Consider the following 21,956-nt stretch of genomic DNA (forward strand, 5'->3'; position numbering starts at 1 on the left):
AAGACTCTTTTGCGACCAAGCTTAAATTCCTGACTGATGACTTGAGATGTTGCTTAAATATATCCACATAATTTTCCTGCCTCATGAAGCCATTTATTTTGTGAAGTGCCCCCACTATATGATGCTGCCAACCCCGTGCTTCACGGTTGGGATAGTGCTCTTCGGCTTGCAAGCCTCCCCCTTTTCCCTCCAAACATAACGATGGTCATTATGGCCAAACAGTTCTATTTGCTTTTCATCACACCAGAGGACATTTCTCCAAAAAGTATGATCTTTGTCCCCATGTGCAGTTGCAAACAGTAGTCTGGCATTTTTATGGCGGTTTTAGAGCAGTGGCTTCTTCCTTGCTGAGCGGCCTTTCAGGTTAAGTCGATATAGGACTCGTTTTACTGTGGATATAGATACCTTTGTACCTGTTTCCTCCAGCATCTTCACAAGGTCCTTTGCTATTGTTCTGGGATTGACTTTTCGCACCAAAGTACGTTCATCTCTAGGAGACAGAACGAATCTCCTTCCTGAGCAGTATGATGGCTGCATTGTCCCATGGTGTTTATAATTGTGTACTGTGTTTGTACAGATGAAAATGGTACCTTCAGGTGTTTGGAAATTGCTCCCACGGATGAACCAGACTTGTGGAGGTCTACAATTTCTTTAGATTTTCCCATGATGTCAAGCAAAGAGGCACTGAGTTTGAAGGTAGGCCTTGAAATACATCCACAGGTACACCTCCAATTGACTCAAATTATGTCAATTAGCCTATCAGAAGCTTCTGTCATGCACAAAGTAGATGTCCTAACCGACTTGTCAAAACTATAGTCTGTTAACAAGAAATTTGTGGAGTGGTTGACTTTTAATGACTCCAACCTAAGTGTATGTAGACTTCAGACTTCAACTGTATATAGGACAGTAGTCTCTATTGTGCTAGTGATGGCTATTTAACAGAATCTGGCCTTGAGATAGTATCTGTTGTTCAGTCTCTCGGTCCCAGTTTGATACACCTGTACTGACCTCGCCTTCTGGATGATAACAGGGTGAACAGACAGTGGCCTATGTGGTTGTTGTCCTTGATTAACTTTTTGGCCTTCCTGTAACACCTCCTCCCTGTAGGCTGTCTCGCCATTGTTGGTAATCAGGCCTACTACTGTTGTGTCGTCTGCAACTTGATGATTGAGTTGGAGGCGTGCAAGGCCATGCAGTCATGGGTGAACAGGGAGTACAAGAGGGGGCTGAGCATGCATCCTTGTGGGGCCTCAGTGTTGAGTATCAGAGAAGTGGAGGTGTTTTTCCTACCCTTCACCACCTGGGGGCAGCTCGTCAGGAAGTCCAGAACCCAGTTACATAGGGCAGGGTTCAGACCCAGGACCTTAAGCTCAGTGATGAGCTTGGAGGGTAATATGGTGTTGAATGCTAAGCAATAGACAATGAACAGCATTCTTACATAGGTTTTCCTCTTGTCCATATGGGATAGGCAGTGTGCAGTGCGATGGCGATTGCATCATCTGTGGAACTATTGGGGCGGTAAGCAAATTGAAGTGGGTCTAGGGTGTCAGGTAAGCTAGAGGTGATATGATCCTTGACTAGTCTCTCAAAGACCCCAGTTTGTCTCTATACTATACTGACGTGTTACCTGTGATTGCCTAAAAGAGGGAATAACTACACTGTTTGTATTCGGCCATATTCCCAGTCACCTTGCCATGGTTAAATGCGATGGTTTGCACTTTCAATTTGTGCGAATGCTGCCATCTATATACGGTTTCTGGTTAGGGTAGGTTTTAATAGTCACAGTCGGTACAACATCCCCTATACACTTCCTGATAAACTCTGTCACCTTATCAGTATGTGCGTCAATATTATTCTAGGAGGCTACCCGGCACATATCCCAGTCCGCGTGATCAAAACAATCTTGAAGCGTGGATTCCGATTGGTCAGACCAGCATTTAATAGTCCTTAACACAGGTACTTCCTGTTTGAGTTTCTGCCTGTAGGAAGGGAGGAGCAAAACGGAGTCGTGATCGGATTTGCCGAAAGGAGGGCGGGGGATGTACTTGTAGTCATCCCGTAAGTTGGAGTAGAAGTGGTTGAGTGTTTTAGCAGCGCGAGTACTACAGTCAATGTGATTTTAACAAATTTGCTTTGTTGAAATCCCAAGCTACGATAAGTGCAGCCTCAGGATATGTGGTTTCCAGTTTGCATTAAGTCCAGTGAAGTTCTTTGAGGGCCGTTGTGGTATTGGCTTGAGGGGGGATATACACGGCTGTGTCTATAACCGAAGAGAATTCTCTTGGGAGGTAATACGGTCGGCATTTGATTGTGAGGTATTCTAGGTCGGGTGAACAAAAGGACCTGAGTTCCTGTATGTTATCACAATCACACCATGAATCGTTAATCATGAAACATACACCCACGCCCTTCTTTTTCCCGGAGAGATATTTATTCCTGTCTGCGCGATGAACTGAGAAGCCAACTGGCTGGACAGACTCAGACAGTATATCCCGAGAGAGCCATGTTTCCGTGAAACAGAGTATGTTACAATCCCTGAAGAAATCCTTGCCCTGAGCTTGTCAACTTTTTTATCCAGAGATTGAACATTAGCGAGGAATATAAGTTGGACAAGAAGACCACTCCGAGTACCTCTCTTTTGTTTCGGCCTCTGGAGTCAGTTCAATTGCCCAGGAGGGTACGAACGAAAGATCCGATTCGGAAAAGTTGTAATTCCTGGTCGTAATGCTGGTAGTGCTAATGAGTTACCACCGCTCTGATATCCAATAGTTCTTCTTGGCTGTATGTAATAACACAAAACATTTTATGGGCTAATAAATGTAAGAAATAACTAGAAGACATAGAAGCACGGCAGCCCTCTCTGTCACCGCCATCTTCATCCCTTGTGGTGCCTCTGCCATCAAGATTAAATGAATATGGAATATTTACATAGGTGGTGGTGCCATAGAAATACATATGTGATCACTATGGGGGTTGTGCCATCAACATGGTCTGGTGCCATAGAACTGAATATATGGGGGTTGTGCGTTGTCTAGCCATTATATCTTACAGCCAAACAGAGAGTGGGGAGACTGAACTGGCTGTATGGCCACACCCCCCTTCTGCTCCTCCAGTCCCAGTCACAGGAAAGCAGAGGGGGAAATGATGGCTGAGCTGAGAGAGGGGATGGCTGATCTTGTCTGCAGAGGGAGCTTGCCAGGCCCCCCTGTTCCCTGCACAGATGGAGCGGTGTCTGCCTCCCCTCCCACTTGCCTCCCCTCACTGCAGAGAGCTCTGCCAGCCAAGGAACCCATAGACCCAAGAGGGGAGGGGGGTGTTCTGTATGTGTGTGTGTTCTGTGTGTGTGTGTGTGTGTGTGTGTGTGTGTGCGCTCTCGCGCGCATGTATGTTTAAGAGCCCAAATCTGCATACAAATGCCCCTTTTCAAAAAGGAAAATCCCCATCAGCACGTCTTACTTTATGTTTTTCTTTTTACGGTTACTGCTCATAAATAAAATAAAACAATAAAGATACATACTGTTAAGCTCGTCGATGTAAGGAGTAGACCAAGGTGCAGCGTGGTAGGCGTACATCTTTCTTTTATTGATGACACCGGAAAAACAACAAATACAAAACGAAACACACAGTTCTGTAGGGCTGGAAAGCAACAGTACAAAAACAAGATCCCACAAACTAAGGTGGGAAAAGGCTGCCTAAGTATGATCCCCAATCAGAGACAACGTTAGACAGCTGCCTCTGATTGGGAACCATACCAGGCCAAACAAAGAAATAGGAAAACTAGATTTCCCACCCTAGTTACACCCTGACCTAACCAAAATAGAGAATAAAAAGGATCTCTAAGGTCAGGGCGTGACACCTACAGCAGACTTGAATAGATGGTAGATTACCCTGCAACCATTTTGTGGTCCTGCTCTAGATGCAAACACATGACTGATCATAGAGAACTGATGGTCGTTTCATGATGGCAGCACACCAAGGCTTTGTTGTTATTTGTTGCATGTAATCCAGGCTCTCTCTCTCTCTTTCATTCTCTCTCTTTCTCGGTCTCTCTTGCTCTCTTTTTCCATTGGCCTGGTTCCAAAACACATCACAGCATTAATCAGAGTGGGTCCAAAGACCACATTAAGGGACATGATGTACATTTGATGCAAACTTTGGCTTCATTTGAAATGGCATCCTATTTCCTGTATAGTGCACTTGTCTTTTAACTGATACACACGTCTGCCTTACAGAGTTTGGCCAAAGGTAGGGCACTATTGGGAATAGAACACCATTTGGAATCCATTCTATTTTGGACACAGCCATTAGGGAATAGGATGCCGTCCCTTTGACTTTTCTGAGTATTGCCCCCCAGACGAATGATAGCCATTAACACCCATTTGTTTCCTGTGACTTTGATTACCAGTGGAAGCAGTGATACTGTGTGGCTGTGTGTTGAGAAATATTATGAATATGTTACATCACTGCTTTCACTCTGCCTAACTGCAAGGGATGCATTGTGTGTGTGTTTGTCTGTGTGTGTGTGTGTTTGTTTGTCTGTGTGTGTGTGTGTGTGTGTGTGTGTGTGTGTGTGTGCACGCTTCACAACAGGGAGTAGGCGACCTTGGAAGCCTTTGTGCCTTGGGAGATTTGAGCTGTAAATCCTCCTCTTTGGTAATCTATTGTTCCTTACACACACACACACACACACACACACACACACACACACACACACACACACACACACACACACACACACACACACACACACACACACACACACACACACACACACACACACACACACACACAGGCACACCTCAGCCTGATCCACCCCATACTAACACTAATCACAGGATATCAGTGTTTGCAGGGAGATTTTTGGGTGCCACCAGGATCTCTAAGGATGAGCTGTGCCTGAGAGGGAGAACTGAATTATCACAATTCCTTGTTGCTTTTAAGGTGACTGAGGCTGAGTCCCAAGTGGCACCCTATTCCATATTGATGGGGTATTAAACTCTTACCCAACAAGGTCCGAAGCCTGCTGGTTTTCTGTTCTACCTGATAATTAATTGCACCCACCTGGTGTCCCAATCACGTTTATGGTATGACCCAGATGCAGACAGTGTCGAAGAAACAATAGTTTGTTTCTAACACAGGGGCAGGCAAACGACAGGTCAAAGGCAGGCAGGGGTCCATAATCCAGTAAGATGGGGTAAGGTAAGGCTGCACCTCCTGAACCTGCTTCCTTATTCCCCAGCTGATCGCTGTCGCCAGGTAAGAGGTGGGAAGGATGGTCTCAGGTTCTGGGGTAGTAGTCGTGGAGCTATAGTGGCGTGACAGCGCATCTGACTAGACATTCTTGGATCCTGGCCGGTAGGAGAGGGAGAAGTTGAACATCTAGCCTGCCTGGAATTGAGGCGCTTTGCAGTGAGGAGATATTCCAGGTTCTTGTGGTCGGTCCACACGATGAATGGATGTTCCGCCTCCTCCAGCCAGTGCCTCCACTCCTCCAATGCCATCTTCACCGTGAGCAGCTCACGATTCCCCACATCATAGTTCCCCTCTGTGGCATTGAGGCAGTAAGAGAAAAAGGTGCAGGGATGCAACTTGAGGTCCAGGGCAGACCACTGGGACACGACAGCCCCCATTCCAACATCAGAAGCATCGGCCTCAACCAGGAACTGGCGGGACGGGTCAGGATGAACCAAGATGAGAGCTGTGGTGAAGCGGTGTTTGAGATCCCAGAACGCCTGATCAGCAGCTGGAGACCACGTGAACGGAACCTTGGGAGAGGTGAGTGCAGACAGGGGAAGCCAGGGTGTTGTAGCCCCAGATTAAGCTGTGATTAAAGTTTGGGAAACCCAGGAACCATTGTAGCTGGACTCTGGACGTGGGCTGGGGCCAATCCACCAACGCTCTCACCTTCCCGGGATCCTTCTGTATGCTCCCTGCAGCGATGATGTAACCCAGAAACGGGATGGTGGAGAGATGGAATTCTCATTTCTCATCTTTTACAAAAAGCTGGTTCTCCAGGAGGGTTAACCTGACAGACGTGGAGCATGTGTTCTTGGGTGGAGCGGGAGAAGACGAGGATGTCATCGAGGTTGATGAAGATGAACTGGTTCAACATGTTGAGGAGAACATCGTATCCGCACCAGGTGGTAGGTGTTCCGTAGGTCCAGCTTAGAGAACACGGTGGCCCCCTGGAATGGCTTGAAGTCCGAGGAGATGAGAGGTTAGCGGTTCTTCACCATGATGTTTTTGAGACCTCGGTAGTCGATGCACAGATGCAGGGTTTTGTCCTTCTTCTCCAAAAAGAAGAACTCTGCGCAGGCTGAGGAGGCAGAAGCACGGATGAACCCGGCAGCTAAGTAGTCTACAATATAGGTCTCCATAGACTTGGTCTCCGTACTCGACAGAGAGTACTGTCGTCCACGTGGCGGAGTGGTGCCGGGGAGAAGATCAATCCTGCAGTCATATGGTCAGGGGCGGCAGTGAAGAGGCCCAGGCATACTGAACACCTCCCAGAGTTTCTGGTACTCCGTGTGAATGGCGGAGATATCCGGGGCAACCTCCGAGGCCCCAGGAAGACGTCCCGGAACAGGTTGTGCTGATTCCGGGCAGTGGGCGTGGCAGAATGGGCTCCAGCCCATGATGGCACTGGCAGACCAGTCAATGAGGGGATTGGGGCCTCCCGAGTGGCGCAGTGGTCTAACTAACTAGAGATTCTGGGTTCGATCCCAGGCTCTGTCGCAGCCGGCCGCGACCGGGAGGCCCATGGGGCGGCGCACAATCAACCTAGTGTCGTCCGGGTTAGGGAGGGTTTGGCCGGCAGGGATATCCTTGTCTCATAGGGACCCCTGTGGTGGGCCGGGTGCAGTGCACACTGCCATGGTCACCAGGTGTACGGTGTCTCCTCCAACACATTGGTGCGGCTGGCTTCCGGGTTGAATGGACATTGTGTCAAGAAGCAGTGCGGCTTGGTTGGGTTATGTTTCGGAGAGCGCATGACTCTCGACCTTCTCCTCTCCCGAGTCCGTATAGGAGTTGCAGCGATGAGACAAGACTCTAACTACTTCCAATTGGATACCACGAAATAGGGATGAATTTAAAAAGAATAATAATAATGAGGGGATTGTGTCACTGGAGCCAGGAGAATACCAAAACCATGAGTAGGAACTGGATCGTCTCTCTGTGGTTCCCTGATGAGGGTGGTATGGGGATGGGGGTGAGGGTGGGGGTGGTATTGTGGGTGACCCGGACAATAGAATGCCCATCAAGTGCTCTAATGTCCATGGGATTGGAAAAGAGCTGAGTGGGGAAATCAAGCTCGAAAGCCAGGTTAGCGTCCATAAAGCTCTCATCAGCCCCAGAGTTGATGATTACCCGGAGAGATTTTGACTGGTTCCCCCACAGCATTATGGCATGAAAAGGAATATGAGTAAGGGGAGAGGAAATGTTCTCTGTAAAGGTTTTCAGAGTACTCGCTCCTACCGGTGAGCCTGGTCTTTTAGTGGACAGGTGGAGACAAAATGACCAGTAGTCCTGCAACACAGGCAACTCTTAACGTGAAGCCTATATAGCTGTTCAGCTGGAGACAGCCTAGCTCTGCCTAGTTGCATGGACTCGGGAGGTGAATCGTCAGTCTTCGGAGGCTCTTGTGGGAACTTGGCTAACCTCGGGTTCTCTCGGCAACAGAGCCATCGGGGACTTCCGGGATATCTTGGAGGCGAAGTGGAATCGACTCTCCTCTCCTCTCCTTCTTTTGTTCCTGTAGTCGTCCATCAATCCAAATCGTCAAGGTGATGAGTGAGTCGAGAACCATTAGTTGTTCCCGGGCTGCAAGCTCGTCCTTAACTTCCTCTGATACTCCGTGTAGGAACGTGTCAAACAGAGCTTCTGGGTTCCAAGCAATCTCAGCTGCCAACATGCGGAAATCCACTGCATAGTCTGCCACACTACGGGATAGTATAGTCTGCCACACTCCAGCTGCTTGCGAGCAGCTGGAGCAGCTTGCGATTAGCCTCTCTCCTGGACAACGGAGAATCAAACACCTTCCAAACTTCCTCCACGACCACCTCCAGACTGAGGCAGATGGTGGATTGTCGCTCCCACACCGCTGTGGCCCAGGCGAGTGCCCTCCTGGACATCAATGTAATGATGAATGCTATCCTCGAGTGGTCCGACGGGAAAGAAAAGGCTGCAGCTCGAAAATGAGGGAGCACTGTGAGAGAAAAGCCTGGCAGGTTTCTGAAATCTCCATTGTAGCGCTCCGAAGGAGGTAAAAAGGGTTCTCTGGACACTGGGGTGACCGGGGAGGCAGTGCTGCTAATAGCCGAGTTACTGAGGTGCTGGGAGGTTACTGTCGTGGTAGGCTGCCTAACAGACAAGCCGCGGAATTTCTCCAACAAAGTGTTAAACGCATGGTCATGGCGTTCGGCCAAGGTCTGGAACCCTTCCATAAGACCGTGAAGCAACTCTTTGTGTCTTCCAAATGGTGGCTCCTTGGGAGGAGATGGTGTTGCGTAGCTGATCCGAGTCTGCTGGGTCAGTCATGGCCAGAACAATACAATGTAAACTGCAGTGGAACTGGCTTTGAGATCCAGAGTTTAGTTTGATGGTTTACCGTTTGAAGATCCAGCAAGAAATTCCAATTGCTTTTATACCATATGCTGCCGACTGCGCACTCACAACATCCGAACAACCTCTTTGAGCATAGCTCTACTCACCGTACAGTACTGTGCTGTACTGTACTCAATACTTTACTCCAAACTTGTGAAACAAGTCTATGATAGGTCCAGATTTGGTCCAGTCCGGTCCATCTGTGGATGTTAACATCAAGGCCAGGGTGGACTCACCTAATTTCAACTACATTTCAACTTCCATGGACATCCAGTGTTGGTCGGTGCTCAGTGGGTTAGGATGCTGGTTACAAGGTGCTCATGGGTAGGTCTCGGTAAGAACTGGGAGAGGTGACATTAACTAGAGAGTGAGAGAGAGTGACAGTGAGAGTGCGAGAGAGGAGGAAGAAGGAAGGGATTGTTCAGACTCAGACTGTTTTAACACTCTTGGTTTGACCACCAGATGACAGAAAGAGAAAGAAAACAGTTATGAGCTGAACATAACAGTATGCCATGGGGACAGTAGCAGCTGACCCAACTTTGGTTAGTGACTATTATGATGTCCCATTGTAGCCAATTCAGTTGCAGTAATTCTGTTAATTGGGTTACCAATTAGTTCAATTGTTTGTTCTGTTAATTCCTTTACCAATTAGTTCAATTGTTTGAATCACTTAATAATTCATAAACAAAACTGATATTAGTAAAATCACTATAACTTATTGGTAGGTCAACCGTTACTTGTTACTTCTGTGAACTTTCATTATCCTACCTTATGAGGGAGAGAAATTAGAAACTATCTGAAATATATGTGGGTTTTTGGTAACGGAATTACAAGGCACAAGGCCTATTTATTAAATTTACAGAATGTAAGCCATTTCAGCAAAACTAAATAATAATTGTTGATATTAGTTGTTTGGGGTCTTTACATCAACGTTATTGTGTGTTGATGTATTTCTGATACTGGACTTTTCTAAGACCCCTTTTCCATCTGTAAATCCAGAAATCAAAGCCTTTACTTGTACCTCATTGTTAAGATGGAAAATGGTTGAAAAATGTATCTATTCCTTATAGACTCTTAGCGTTCATTTGACACCCAATTTGATAAGCTCCTATGAACTTCACATGATGGTGCTTATGAGTCCTTTATGATGGAAATGCCCCTTAGATTCAAATATAGGGCACCCTTATCGCCACACAATTGAATCAAATGCAGTCTCTAGATCTCTATCCAGGGATAATGGAATTCCAGAGATCGTATTTTCACGGTGTGAGGAGTCTAAATCCATGGTGGAATCAGGATGAGCCATTTCTATAACTCTGCCAGTGGCTGTATGCATGTGTGCATGTGTGTGTGTGCTCCCAATAAGGCAAGGCACAGTCTGTCTGACAACTCACACACACACACACACACACACACACACACACACACACACACACACACACACACACACACACACACACACACACACACACACTAACAACTAACTGAAGGCCACATGTTTAGAGAGTAATTGAAAGTAAGCAAGAGGGTATATGAATACAATAGCAGCTGCCAATCAAGAGGCAGTCACTGTGGTGATAGTAACTGACAGCAACATTGCCTGCCCCTCCAATGGCACATCACTGTGAAATTACAAATCAACAGCATGTTATTCAAACTAGACAACCTGCTCAGCCTTTTTCCCTAAGTTTGTATGCACACACACACACACGCACACGCACACACATGCACACACACACGCACACGTGCACACACACATCTCTAGCAAATACATAGAGAGCTCACATTCCAACCTCTCGCTCTCTCTCAAAGTGAAACTATTTACCACTATCCTTTCACTGTCTCCGTCTGATAATCACATTTTTTTTCTTTCATAATTTTATTTTTCCCCCACCACCTCGAGGCATCTAAAGGTGATGTCTAGGTTACAGCAATCTTAGGATGGCTGGTATCATTTCATAGAGCTTGTTAGCCTGCTGATCTCTTCTCTTTGCATTATCTCTCTATAGGCTGTTGATAGTGGAGGCCACACATTGTCTGTGAGTTTTTAACTGTATTGTCTCATTCGTAGCATCTTCTCTTCTCCTCTACATCCATTTCTGCAGACAGTGACACACACACACACACACACACACACACGTGCAAACACACACACGCATATTCACCGTTTTCCATGTATTATGTATTGGTACGGTATATAAACAAAGTATTTTGGGGGTTTTAAAGGCTGTTCTATTATAAAGTATCTTTACCCGGCATTTTACACTGTTGCCATGCATGCGCACGTCTTTACCCGAGTCTTTCCCAAGGTAGTCCATCCGAACGTAGTGCTGATACATTTGTATCAGGGGAAAGACTACCGGTAGACGAGGAGCGGTTTTATCACCAACATCAGTACCTCCACTCACTCGTTCTCTCACTCCTTTCCTCAACGTCTTCTGATTTGCATACTGATATTCTCTCTCTCCACTCCTCCTCTCTTCCGTAACACACCCGCGGTGCTCACCTGTTTCCTCTCAACCCTTTCTATCCTCCTTTCGTCTCCTCATCCTCTCCTCCTTCACAAGCTGTCCTGCAGTTTTATTAACTTATATTTATACTACAAATAATGAGCATATGAATGGTTTATAAGTAGCTCATATGCTGTATGTATGTATAAACACCATAGATTATTTACAGACATTTGCAAAGCTGTGATGTAAATTGTCAAGGCCATGTAAGCTTAGGAAGAAACACGTGAGCAAACATAGACACACTGAACCAAAATATAAACGCAACATGTAAAGATTTGGTCCTATGTTTCATGAGCTGAGATAAAATATCCCAGAAATGTTCCAGATGTTTGCATCCCTGTCAGTCAGTATTTCTCCTTTGCCAAGATAATCCATCCACCTGACGGGTGTGGCATATCAAGAAGATGATTAAACAGAGTGATCATTACACAGGTGTACTTGCTTGCTTGCTTGCTTACTTACTTATTTACTTATTTTATTGTCCCCATGGGGAATTTTGTTGCAGTGTCATGTACACGTTTAAAAGTGGCATTTAAATACAAAATAAAATTGATAATACAACTTTCATAACAGTTACATACCAATAAAATAATAACAATAATAATTATAATAAATGAGGAAATAAAATGTTTTTAAAAAATGACTAGCCTGCTGGCCTTACAGAGTCGATAGGAACATTAGCCCGAGCTATTTAGGAGGGATATCACACCTGGCACAAATGATTGTGTAGTTCTGTTTTTCCTGCTGAGGAATGCCCTATACCTGCGCCCAGAGGGGAGTAGTTTAAAGTCCAGGTACAGAGGGTGGCTTGGGTCTAAAATTATTTTGTGAGCCTTACGGAGGGCCCTGACCTTAAAGATCTCATCCAGGCCTGACTGTTTGACTCCAAGTACCTTGCTTGCTGTGGTAATAATCATTCTCAACATATTTCTCTGGTTGACAGTAGCATTGCCAAACCAACAAACAATACAAAAAGTTAAAATACTCTCAAGTACCTTGTGCTAGGAACAATAAAACTCTGAAATGTGCAGTTTTGTCACACAACAACAATGTCACAGATGTCACAAGTTGAGGGAGCATGCAATTGGGATGCTGACTGCAGGAATATCCACCAGAGCTGTTGCCTGACATTTGCATGTTCATTTCTCTACCATAAGCCTCCTCCGATGTCGTTTTGGAGAATTTGGCAGTATGTCCAACCGGCCTCACAAACGTAAACCACAAGTAGCCATGACAGCCCTGGACCTCCACATCAGGCTCCAGGACCAGCTACCCAGACAGCCGATTAAACTGTGGGTTGGCACAGCTGATGAATTTCTGCACAAAATGTCAAAAACGGTCTCAGGGAAGCTCATCGGCGTGCTCTGTGTCCTCACCAGGTTCTTGACCTGACTGCAGTTCGGCTTTGTAACCAACTTCAGGTGGAAAATGCCCACCTTCGATGGCCACTGGCATGCTGGAAAAGTGCGCTCTTCATGGATTAATACAGGTTTCAACTGTACCGGACAGATGACGTTGTGTGGGCAAGCGGTTTGCTGATGTCAACATTGTGCCCCATGGTGGCAGTGGGTTTATGTTATGGGCAGGCGTGAACTTATAGACAACGAACAAAATGACATTTTATCGATGGTCATTTGAATGCACAGAGATACCGTGACGAGGTCCTGAGGCCCATGTTTGTGCCTTTCATCCGCATCTATCACCTCATGTTTCAGCATGATAATGCACGGCCCCATGTCGGAAGGATTTGTACATAATTCCTGGAAGCTGAAAATGTCCCAGTTCTTCCATGGCCTGCATACCAACTAGGGAAAACATTGGATAAGTTGGAATATTTATGCAACATATTGAATAACAAATCAACATTTCCCAAAACTTGGAAGGTGATTAAAGAATATCACAGAGAATCTATAAAAAGGTAAAAAATAATTTATTTCAATATAAACATACAGTATGTGTCCTACACTACCCTATAGGCTGACTGCCCAAGGTTTGCCTGCAACCACTGTTTTAGATATGAAAGGGATTGGTATGAAACAGTATTACCCTTGCTTATAGGCTATTTGCAAAGATCGGATTCTTTCTTTCCCATTCTAGTATAAAAAAAAGAATGACATTTGTAAAAACTGCCAGGAATAATACTTGGAAGGGAGATCAAACCCTAGACCACACTGACTATTCTGTTTGTATCTACGGTGCTATTGTTGTTCCTCAAGTCCAGGTTTCAGAGACTGTTGTGGCCATATGTGGTGCTCACTGTGAACATATTGTTCTAATTTTACTTTATAAGGATAAGTGTTCTTAGTATTCTATTATTGTATTGCCCTTGTGGCTATGACAACACTAGGTAAACAACCTTTGATGTTCGGGCAACATTGAATTCCATCTGTTGTATAAAGGTTTTTTTAGTTGATGCTCCTTTTGTGTTGCTTGGCACAATATATATACACTACAAAACATTAAGAACCCCTTCCTAATATTGAGGTTTTTGAATATTGAGTTGTTGTTTTTTTTGCCCTTAGAAGAGCCTCTATTCGTTGGGGCATGGACTCTACCAGGTGTCGAAATTGGCTGGATGTTCTTTGGGTGGTTGACCATTCTTGATACACACTGGAAACTTTTAACTGTGACAAACCCAGCAGTGTTGCAGTTCTTGACACAAACTGGTGCACCTGGCACCTACTACCATACCCTGTTCAAAGGCACTTAAATCTTTTGTCTTCTCTGTTCACCCTCTGAATGGCACACATACACAATCCATGTCTCGATTCTCTCAAGGTTTAAAAAATCCTTCATTAACATATCTCCTCCCCTTTCATCTACACTGATTGAAGTGGACTTAAGAAGTGACACCAATATGCGATCATACCGTTCACCTGGATTCATCTGGTCAGTCTATGCCATGGAAGAAGCATGTTTTGTATACTCAGTGTATGTGTGCCAATGTGGCGACAACCCATTGTGAAAACATGGCTAATTCATGGTTAACCATTTTAAGAATAATATTTATATTGGTTACACTTGATGTTATTATTTTCTATAGAAAATGTTTTATTATAACAATACCATTCAGGATGGAAATCATTAAAATACCATTGAAGCAGCACATATTTAATTCACTGCTAATGATTTGAAATAAGTAGGCTTTTTCAACCCTGAGCAATCAGATTTGTGTAGTTAATGAGGTGTCTTCCTGGCTGTAAAACTTTGAGAAACTGATGAATATTCAAGAGCAAACAAACATAATCAGCCTCATAACACACCAACATACGCCACTTAAACTGCTGATGAATGGGATTAGAGCAGGTGAGTCCTGAGTGGCTTATACTGACAAAGAGAGAAAGAGAGGGGGAGAGAGAGGGGGAAGGGGATGCAGGAAAGGGGGAGAGAGAGAAAGTATAGAGAGAGAGCGAGAGGGGGTGCTATACTTAACTATATGTATTCAGAGACTTGAGGAAGTGCATAGGCTACTGTTGTATGTCTGAGTGATTGGGGGGGTGCTAAGATGACATGTAATTGTTTTAAGATGGTCATCCTATGGATCATTTAGCAATTTGATTTTGAATTTTAGAACCCCTTTAGGTATATAAAAAATTCATATAAATAAATTATTTGATCAAATATTGAATATTATTATTTTTATTATTATTAATACAGAGAAATGCATTGAATAACAACGCATTCATAAAATGGCAAAAAGACAAATCTGCCTGATCTGCCTGATTCCAGCCTTGCTGAAGCACCCCCAGATCATCATCAAGCCTCCACAAAATTTCACAGTGGGTGCAAGACACTGTGGCTTGTAGGCCTCTTCAGGTCTCGCACCCATTGTGAAATTTGGTGGAGGATCGGTGATGATCTGTGGGTGCTTCAGCAAGGCTGGAATCGGTCAGATTTGTCTTTGTGAAGGACGCATGAATCAAGCCACGTACATGGTTGTCCTGGAAGAAAACTTGCTTCCTTCTGCTCTGACAATGTTCCCCAACTCTGAGGATTGTTTTTTCCAGCAGGACAATGCTCCATACCACACAGCCAGGTCAATCAAGGTGTGGATGGAGGACCACCAGATCATGACCCTGTCATGGCCAGCCCAATCTCCAGACCTGAACCCCATTCAAAACCTCTGGAATGTGATCAAGAGGAAGATGGATGGTCACAGGCCATCAAACAAAGCCGAGCTGCTTAAATTTTTGCACCAGGAGTTTTTAAAAATGTATTTGTATTTTTTTTACCATTATTTTAACGAGGCAAGTCAGTTAAGAACAAATTCACATTTTTTGTTATTTTGACCAGTTGTCATTTTCTGCAAATAAATGCTCTAAATGACAATATTTTTATTTGGTATTTGGGAGAAATGTTGTTAGTAGTTTATAGAATAAAACAAACATGTTCATTTTACCCAAACACATACCTATAAATAGTAAAAGTAGAGATACTAATCATTTTGCAGTGGTCTCTTAATTTTTTCCAGAGCTGTACAAAAATATATATTTATATGTACGGTATATATACTGTATGTATATATATATATTTTTACATGTATTTAACCCCTTTTACTGACAAACACAACTTTAGCTCTGCCACCTTTCACCACAGAGGCCTAAGTGCGGCATTGGTGGTGCGGTGGATTGAGACGCATCCAATGCAAAAACAGATATCTAGTTTAAACTGACAGATTTTGATGGGGATTTTCTCGTTATGTAATTTAGAACACAACACACCAGTGCTTCAATCGACTCTATGGGGTTTTAATACTTTGAGACTTGATTGAGCTGTTTAGAAGATTATGAACTAACTACATACCTCAAATCAATATAACCTAGAGTACAGGTCTTACTTCCAATTACTGCAAAAACGATCAATCCAGGAAGAGATTAAAAGATTTCATCATATGACACCAACTCATTCAATGTTAGGGACCGTCCAACCATGTGTCTCAGTTGACTGCCCATTTTGGATTTAAGTATCTTTTTCTATTGTTTTGTCTTGAAAATATGAATTTCTTCTGGCAAAAGGAAAATCCTTGGAGAGCCTTAGTGTACTGTATATTTCATAATTAATATATTGGTTTCAGTGGAACTATTGAACAGTACCTCAACTGCTTTTCACTGTCTTCTTTGGTAAAAATTCTTTGACAATAGACAACTTAACATTTCACAGACACGGATACCATTAAACTAGACATGACATTGGCTGGGACGTAATGCTCAATCTTCAACATAAAGAAAAAAGATGAACAAAGACAAAAAACTCCAACTCCGACGTGCATACATTTCAATAAACATTAATGACTTCATACTTGCTCAAACCTATATGTTCCCACAGTATCCGTACCCATCTTGTTTGTTCTCATAATAAAAAAAGAATCATGTTTTTATCCTCTGGATAGATATTTCTAGGGTTTGTAATACTTTATGCCATATGGTTTAAACATGTTCTACAGTATTTTATCTGTAGCCCACATTTTTGTTCAATGTTTAAATAGTAATGCATTTGATTAATCTACTGTTTTAAAGATGAATACACCTACAATAGCATATGTGTGTATGCGACCAATGCAATGTGATTTGATTTGATTTGGAGGATCATTTGATTTCCAGTTTTTAAGTAAAAGTTTTTTCAAAATGGTTCAACTCTTATTTCTGTAGCAATTAATCAAACTGCTCCTCTGAATTCCGTAGAGCGATTCTCCTGCAGTGGACTTCTAACAAGCATTGAGACAAAAGCAGAATTGGACAATATGGCCTATTTCTTGATCATGTCATCTTTATAGAGTATTGTCCATGTAGAAGATAATGGGGAATACCGCGAATATAAAAGTTTTATGGCCTTTAATGGCATGGGCCATGGTTTGGCCGACGACCTGAACAGAACAGAGGACAAAGCAAGCAATGCCTCGCTTAGCTCCGGGTAGGGAGACATAGAGAGGAGAGAAAGGAGGGAAGGCAGGTGGAACAAGGAGGCAGGCTACAGACAGTATAACACTCAAATAAGGCTCACTGTAGGACTCTAACTCTTGTTTCTGTACAAAACTGGACACTGTAACAAGGCTTTGTAGCTGTACTCCTACTCATGCGTTTGCTGCAGAAACCTGGACTTTTAGCTTATATGTACTGTACAACAGTGTAATAATGCTCTCTGGACTTTCGAGGAAGAAATACTGTAAAGAGAAGGCCTATATTATGTGTGCTTGAGGCTACTGTGCAGCTCAAGGATGTTTGACATGTTGCCCCTAAGCACTGATGCAGGGTCAGTTATTTATCATTCCCTTAATAGGTTAATAGGATTACGCTTGGGGGTTATAGTAATATATAGTGACCGGCAATGACAGGGTTCACCATATTTAATGTATGCCACTTTCCCCCCCCAGCCCCCCTGGCACACACACACCCCACCCCCTTGTCAGACACCTTGTGGACAGGTCTCCGTTAATTGCTGTCCCACTGATTGATAGATTACAGCCTGAGAATGGAAGAGGCTGGGAGGAGAGAGCTCTCTCTCTCTCTCTCTCTCTCTCTCTCTCTCTCTCTGCAAAGGCAGCATCAAACATGGATGCCCTTGTTGTTAACACCTCCTCCACCCCCCACCCACACCATTAATTAGCGGTGAAATAGCTGCAGGAGCCAAGTTATTGACACTGCAAACTGCTTGTTTGGATGAACTTCAATCCCTATGTACAGTATATAAGTGGTGTCACTTGTTTATAGTCTCTAAGGATGGATAGGCTGCAGAATATAAGAATTGCCACAGACCCATCAAGGGTTTTGGAAATGGGATGGACACTGTTTTGCAGTAGATATTGCATGTGATTGGCCCATATACCCATATTCTTGTATCGAAAAATACTTTAATTTGAAATAATCTGTGCAAATCTGTCTTTGAAATATAATGTATATAGGCTACTAAAGGCACATGCTGGGTGCTAGGCTATATTTGAAATTGAAAAACAAAGAAAAAAAATGCATTCACATTCCATTGGATATGCCCTAAGGTATTACAACTGTAGTTCACCAAACGCAGAATAGGGACACTGTAATTAGCGAGTTTACAACGAGCAATGCAGGGTTTTTAATCTGCCAACCATCCCCGTTCCTCCTCAATCCCCTCCACGCGCACGCCTCTTTTCTTCTCCTCACAATGCCTCTGTGAAATCGCCCGAAGAAACATATTTCTGGAGGAGTTGTTGTGACGTCACTCACCGGGAGCGCACAGAGCAGGGAGAGAGAAAGTCGCGTCTGTAGACTTTATATGCGGCTGCCTGACGAAGAAAAGCGGCAAGCCCGAAGAACCGACACTGAGATCAGGGATGGTGATGCCGATATATACTGTGTCATTATCATCACTAACGGACAAATGTATCGAAATCCAGAAGTAGATAAAGCAACTAAACCGGATACGCTCTTTGCGCGTTTGTTTTTAGTTTTTTAAAAATCCGTTAATGGTCGGGAGGTATCGCTTCCAAATCGAAAGAGATGCGAGCATCTTTCTTGATCTACATGGAGAACAACTAAGACGAGAGGTATCCACAGATGATGAGCTATCCCTGTGCGTAAAATGGCAAGCGTGCTATCTGGCTGAAACGGAATGGATATATACCCTACTGCATAGCGACATAGACGTGCTGCCTGCCTCTGAGTCTATTCCTGCGCGGGAGTTGTGTGGAACATGTACTGGAGGAGAGTGGTGATCAGCGCACCGAATTACCGTATCCGCGCACAGCAGTCAGAGAGAGGGGGCGAATAGAAAGCTGTTGGTGAGCCTGTGGTGACCGAGTCACGGACGCGGGCTGAAGTGGTAGTGGGAATGCCAGCACTTCAAACGATGGGGCTTTAACAGCCCCGCTTCATACTGATGCACCAAACACTTCAATTTTGACCCAGCACTGAGTCCTTTTCCACGGCCATGATCATCTATTTTCCCCTTCAACTGACGGATTGACTAGTATTTTTATTCGCCCCAGCTATTTCTGAAGGGGGATTTATTTTGTGCATTCCACACGTGTTGTAGACTGTTTTCTCTTATTTTTGGGGGGTGAGAAGCATTGCGCTGGATGGGAGCAGAATGGAAGGCTGTGTGTGTCTCTGAAGACTGCTGGCCTCTCTCCTCGGGTGTTAATAAGCCGTCGCCACTCGCCAGCCAGGATGCAGCTTCTTAGAGTTGCGTGGGCTTTAGCGGGAGCGGCAATCTGTTGTTTTGTTGTTCTTCTCATCCACTCACGCTTGCTCAAAGAAGGTAATTGTTTATGTAAATGATTCCAGACCATTATATAATGGCGTTGTCATATTACATAGCTCTGTTTTCAAGTCGCCTGTCTATACTGTAGCCCACTCACTGTCTTTCATATATCATGTCTCATAGCCCTAGATGACATCAGATAAGAGCCTCGTGCAGAATGCGTCTTTGGCTCTCATGCTTAATCAACTTTTCCATGGCGTAAACCTGCTGGATTTGACCCCAAGCCAAAACATACAATTCGATTCGATAATATCATTATCTATCTATTCGATGAATGTGAACACTTCCATGGTCTGATTGTTACCAGCAATACTTTCCTACTGGTTAATGGCAACAAGTTATAGACCTATCCAATTGATCAAATTATATTTATTATATATTTTTTGTAATTTACCAACTAAAAATAACAGAAGATAAATACATTGATACTGTATATAACGTTAATATATGGGTGATACTATCCCGTTTCAATAGATAGTGTGATTTAAAGTTGAGTTCTTCAATAGATGGCACTATAGTCTAGCTTTAGGGTAACGCTGAGGTCAAACCCTTATTATTTCCTCCTATTAGCCTGCTGTTATTCTTGTTGTCATGCTTCATGTCATGACCACTGGATACATCCCTGCTAAACATTCATTCACCTTATGGCGAAGCGCTAGTTACAAATCTTAGTGTTGCCCTCTGCAGTATCGCTCTGTGGTTTATATTATGGCCTGCATTAATGTCGTTTATAAATGTATAGGGAGCTGTTTTTTTTGTACAGCTTTTAAGACAATTAATTTGTTTTCATTTGCACACATTCTCCGGTTGTTTTGATTTAATTTTTTATTTGTATTTAAAAAATAAAAATAAAAAACCCTGGATATCACACTGGTAAAGCTTTGAATGTGCATTCTATGCACAAACTGCCATGCCTTTCTCTCATGTCTGGCCTGGGGCTAGGGGCAAACAAGCGCTGTTTGTGTGTGGGTGTGTGGCAGGCAGCAGGGTCCTTAGGTTACGACTCGGCCAGGCTCCTCTCCTCACTGTCAGTAGAAAGGCAGGTCAACCGGTGGCAAATGGTCTCTCTCTCTATGGCATCTCTGTGCCACATGGTGGAAAGATATATCCATGCGTGCCAAGTGAGAAAGACTTTTACTGTTAGTCTTGTGCCGACAGGGCTAAAGGGGCTGTCAGGGCTCTGAGCTCTGACTAACGTTACAGCCCAAATAATCCACATCCACCCAACTGAATTCATGTGGCGTGTGATAGGCCATGGCATGGTATTCTCCTGGAATGGGAATGTGATAGGCAGCATATCATAGGCTGTGGTATTCTTCCGGAATGGCAAATTAATACACAAATGCAATATATCTTACGCTTCCTGGTCAATGAGTTTGTGATCGTGACCAAGGCTACATTTGTCCGTGTTCAATAGCATTTTGTGAATATCATTATGTTCCTTTCCACAACACAAAAATAGCAAATTGGTTCGCTAACACTTCTTTTATGTCTAGAAAACATGTATTTTATGTCCTGTAGCCTTCTGTTATTTTGTTCATGTTGTTAGCTTTAATATATCAGAGGTTTGGAATTGGAAGTCTATTGTGGAAGGTATTTTTCTTGAAATATATGCAAGGAAGCAGGAAGAGGCATACAAAGGAAGCTGGGACCATGTTCCCTTTGTGCTGTTAGAATTGCCAAGGTCAAAACGCACGGTAGGCTACAGAATAAAAAACATGCTGCTGATATAATGAATTCAAAGGAACTGCATCAACTGCTTATTCTATTGGGGCCAGAATACTATGATTTTGCTCATACAGTTGCTAGTAGCTACAATCTTTTGAAATGTTCTCAGTCAAAATGACATATTTCCACATCTCTTTGCATTGAATGTTAACGAACCAAAACATGAATATGTATTTTTTCCAAATGAAATAAATAAGTGCTATTTTTTAGCTTCCCCAGCATGAGAAATAACTAACATATACAGGCAGGCAGGACTCTATATACAGTGCATTCGGAAGTATTCAGACCCCTTCCCATTTTCCACATGTTGTTATGTTACAGCCTTATTCTAATATTTATTAAACACTTTTTTTTCCCTCATCAATCTACACAATACACCATAATGACAAAGCAAAAACAGTTTTTTAGAAATCTTTGCAAATGTATAAAAAAATATATAAACACTACCATTCAAAAGTTTGGGGTCACTTAGAAATGTCCTTGTTTTTGAAAGAAAAGCACATTTTTTTGTCCATTAAAATAACATCAAATTCATCAGAAATACAGTGGCGACATTGTTAATGTTGTAAATGACTATTGTAGCTGGAAACTGCAGATTTTTTATTGAATATTTATATAGGCTTACAGAGGCCCATTATCAGCAACCATCACTCCTGTGTTCCAATGGCACGTTGTGTTAGCTAATCCATGTTTATAATTTTAAAAGGCTAATTGATCATTAGAAAACCCTTTTGCATTCATGTTAACACAGCTGAAAACTGTTGTACTGATTAAAGAAACTGTCCTTCCTCAGACTAGTTTAGTATCTGGAGCATCAACATTTATGGGTTCAATTAAAGGCTCAAAATGGCCATAATCAAATAATTTTCTTCTGAA

The 21,956-nt window shown here is 43.4% G+C and overlaps 1 protein-coding gene across 2 annotated transcripts in view; it reads left to right on the forward strand.

The window, feature by feature from the left end:
• Positions 1-21,956, forward strand: part of LOC112214426 (chemokine-like protein TAFA-5) — a 166,994-nt gene that overhangs the window by 21,710 nt on the left and 123,328 nt on the right. Inside the window, exon 1 of one of the 2 annotated variants that reach the window (XM_024373146.2) lies at positions 18,350-19,349. The exons of the other annotated variant lie outside the window; for it this stretch is intronic. Coding sequence (XP_024228914.1) covers positions 19,259-19,349 — 91 coding nt within the window. The 5' untranslated portion in view covers positions 18,350-19,258. Of the gene's footprint in view, positions 1-18,349; positions 19,350-21,956 lie in introns of those variants that run through there. 2 annotated transcript variants of the gene reach the window in all.

The sequence above is a fragment of the Oncorhynchus tshawytscha genome, linkage group LG15 (genome assembly GCF_018296145.1).
Source record: "Oncorhynchus tshawytscha isolate Ot180627B linkage group LG15, Otsh_v2.0, whole genome shotgun sequence".
NCBI classification, from domain to species: Eukaryota; Metazoa; Chordata; class Actinopteri; order Salmoniformes; family Salmonidae; genus Oncorhynchus; species Oncorhynchus tshawytscha.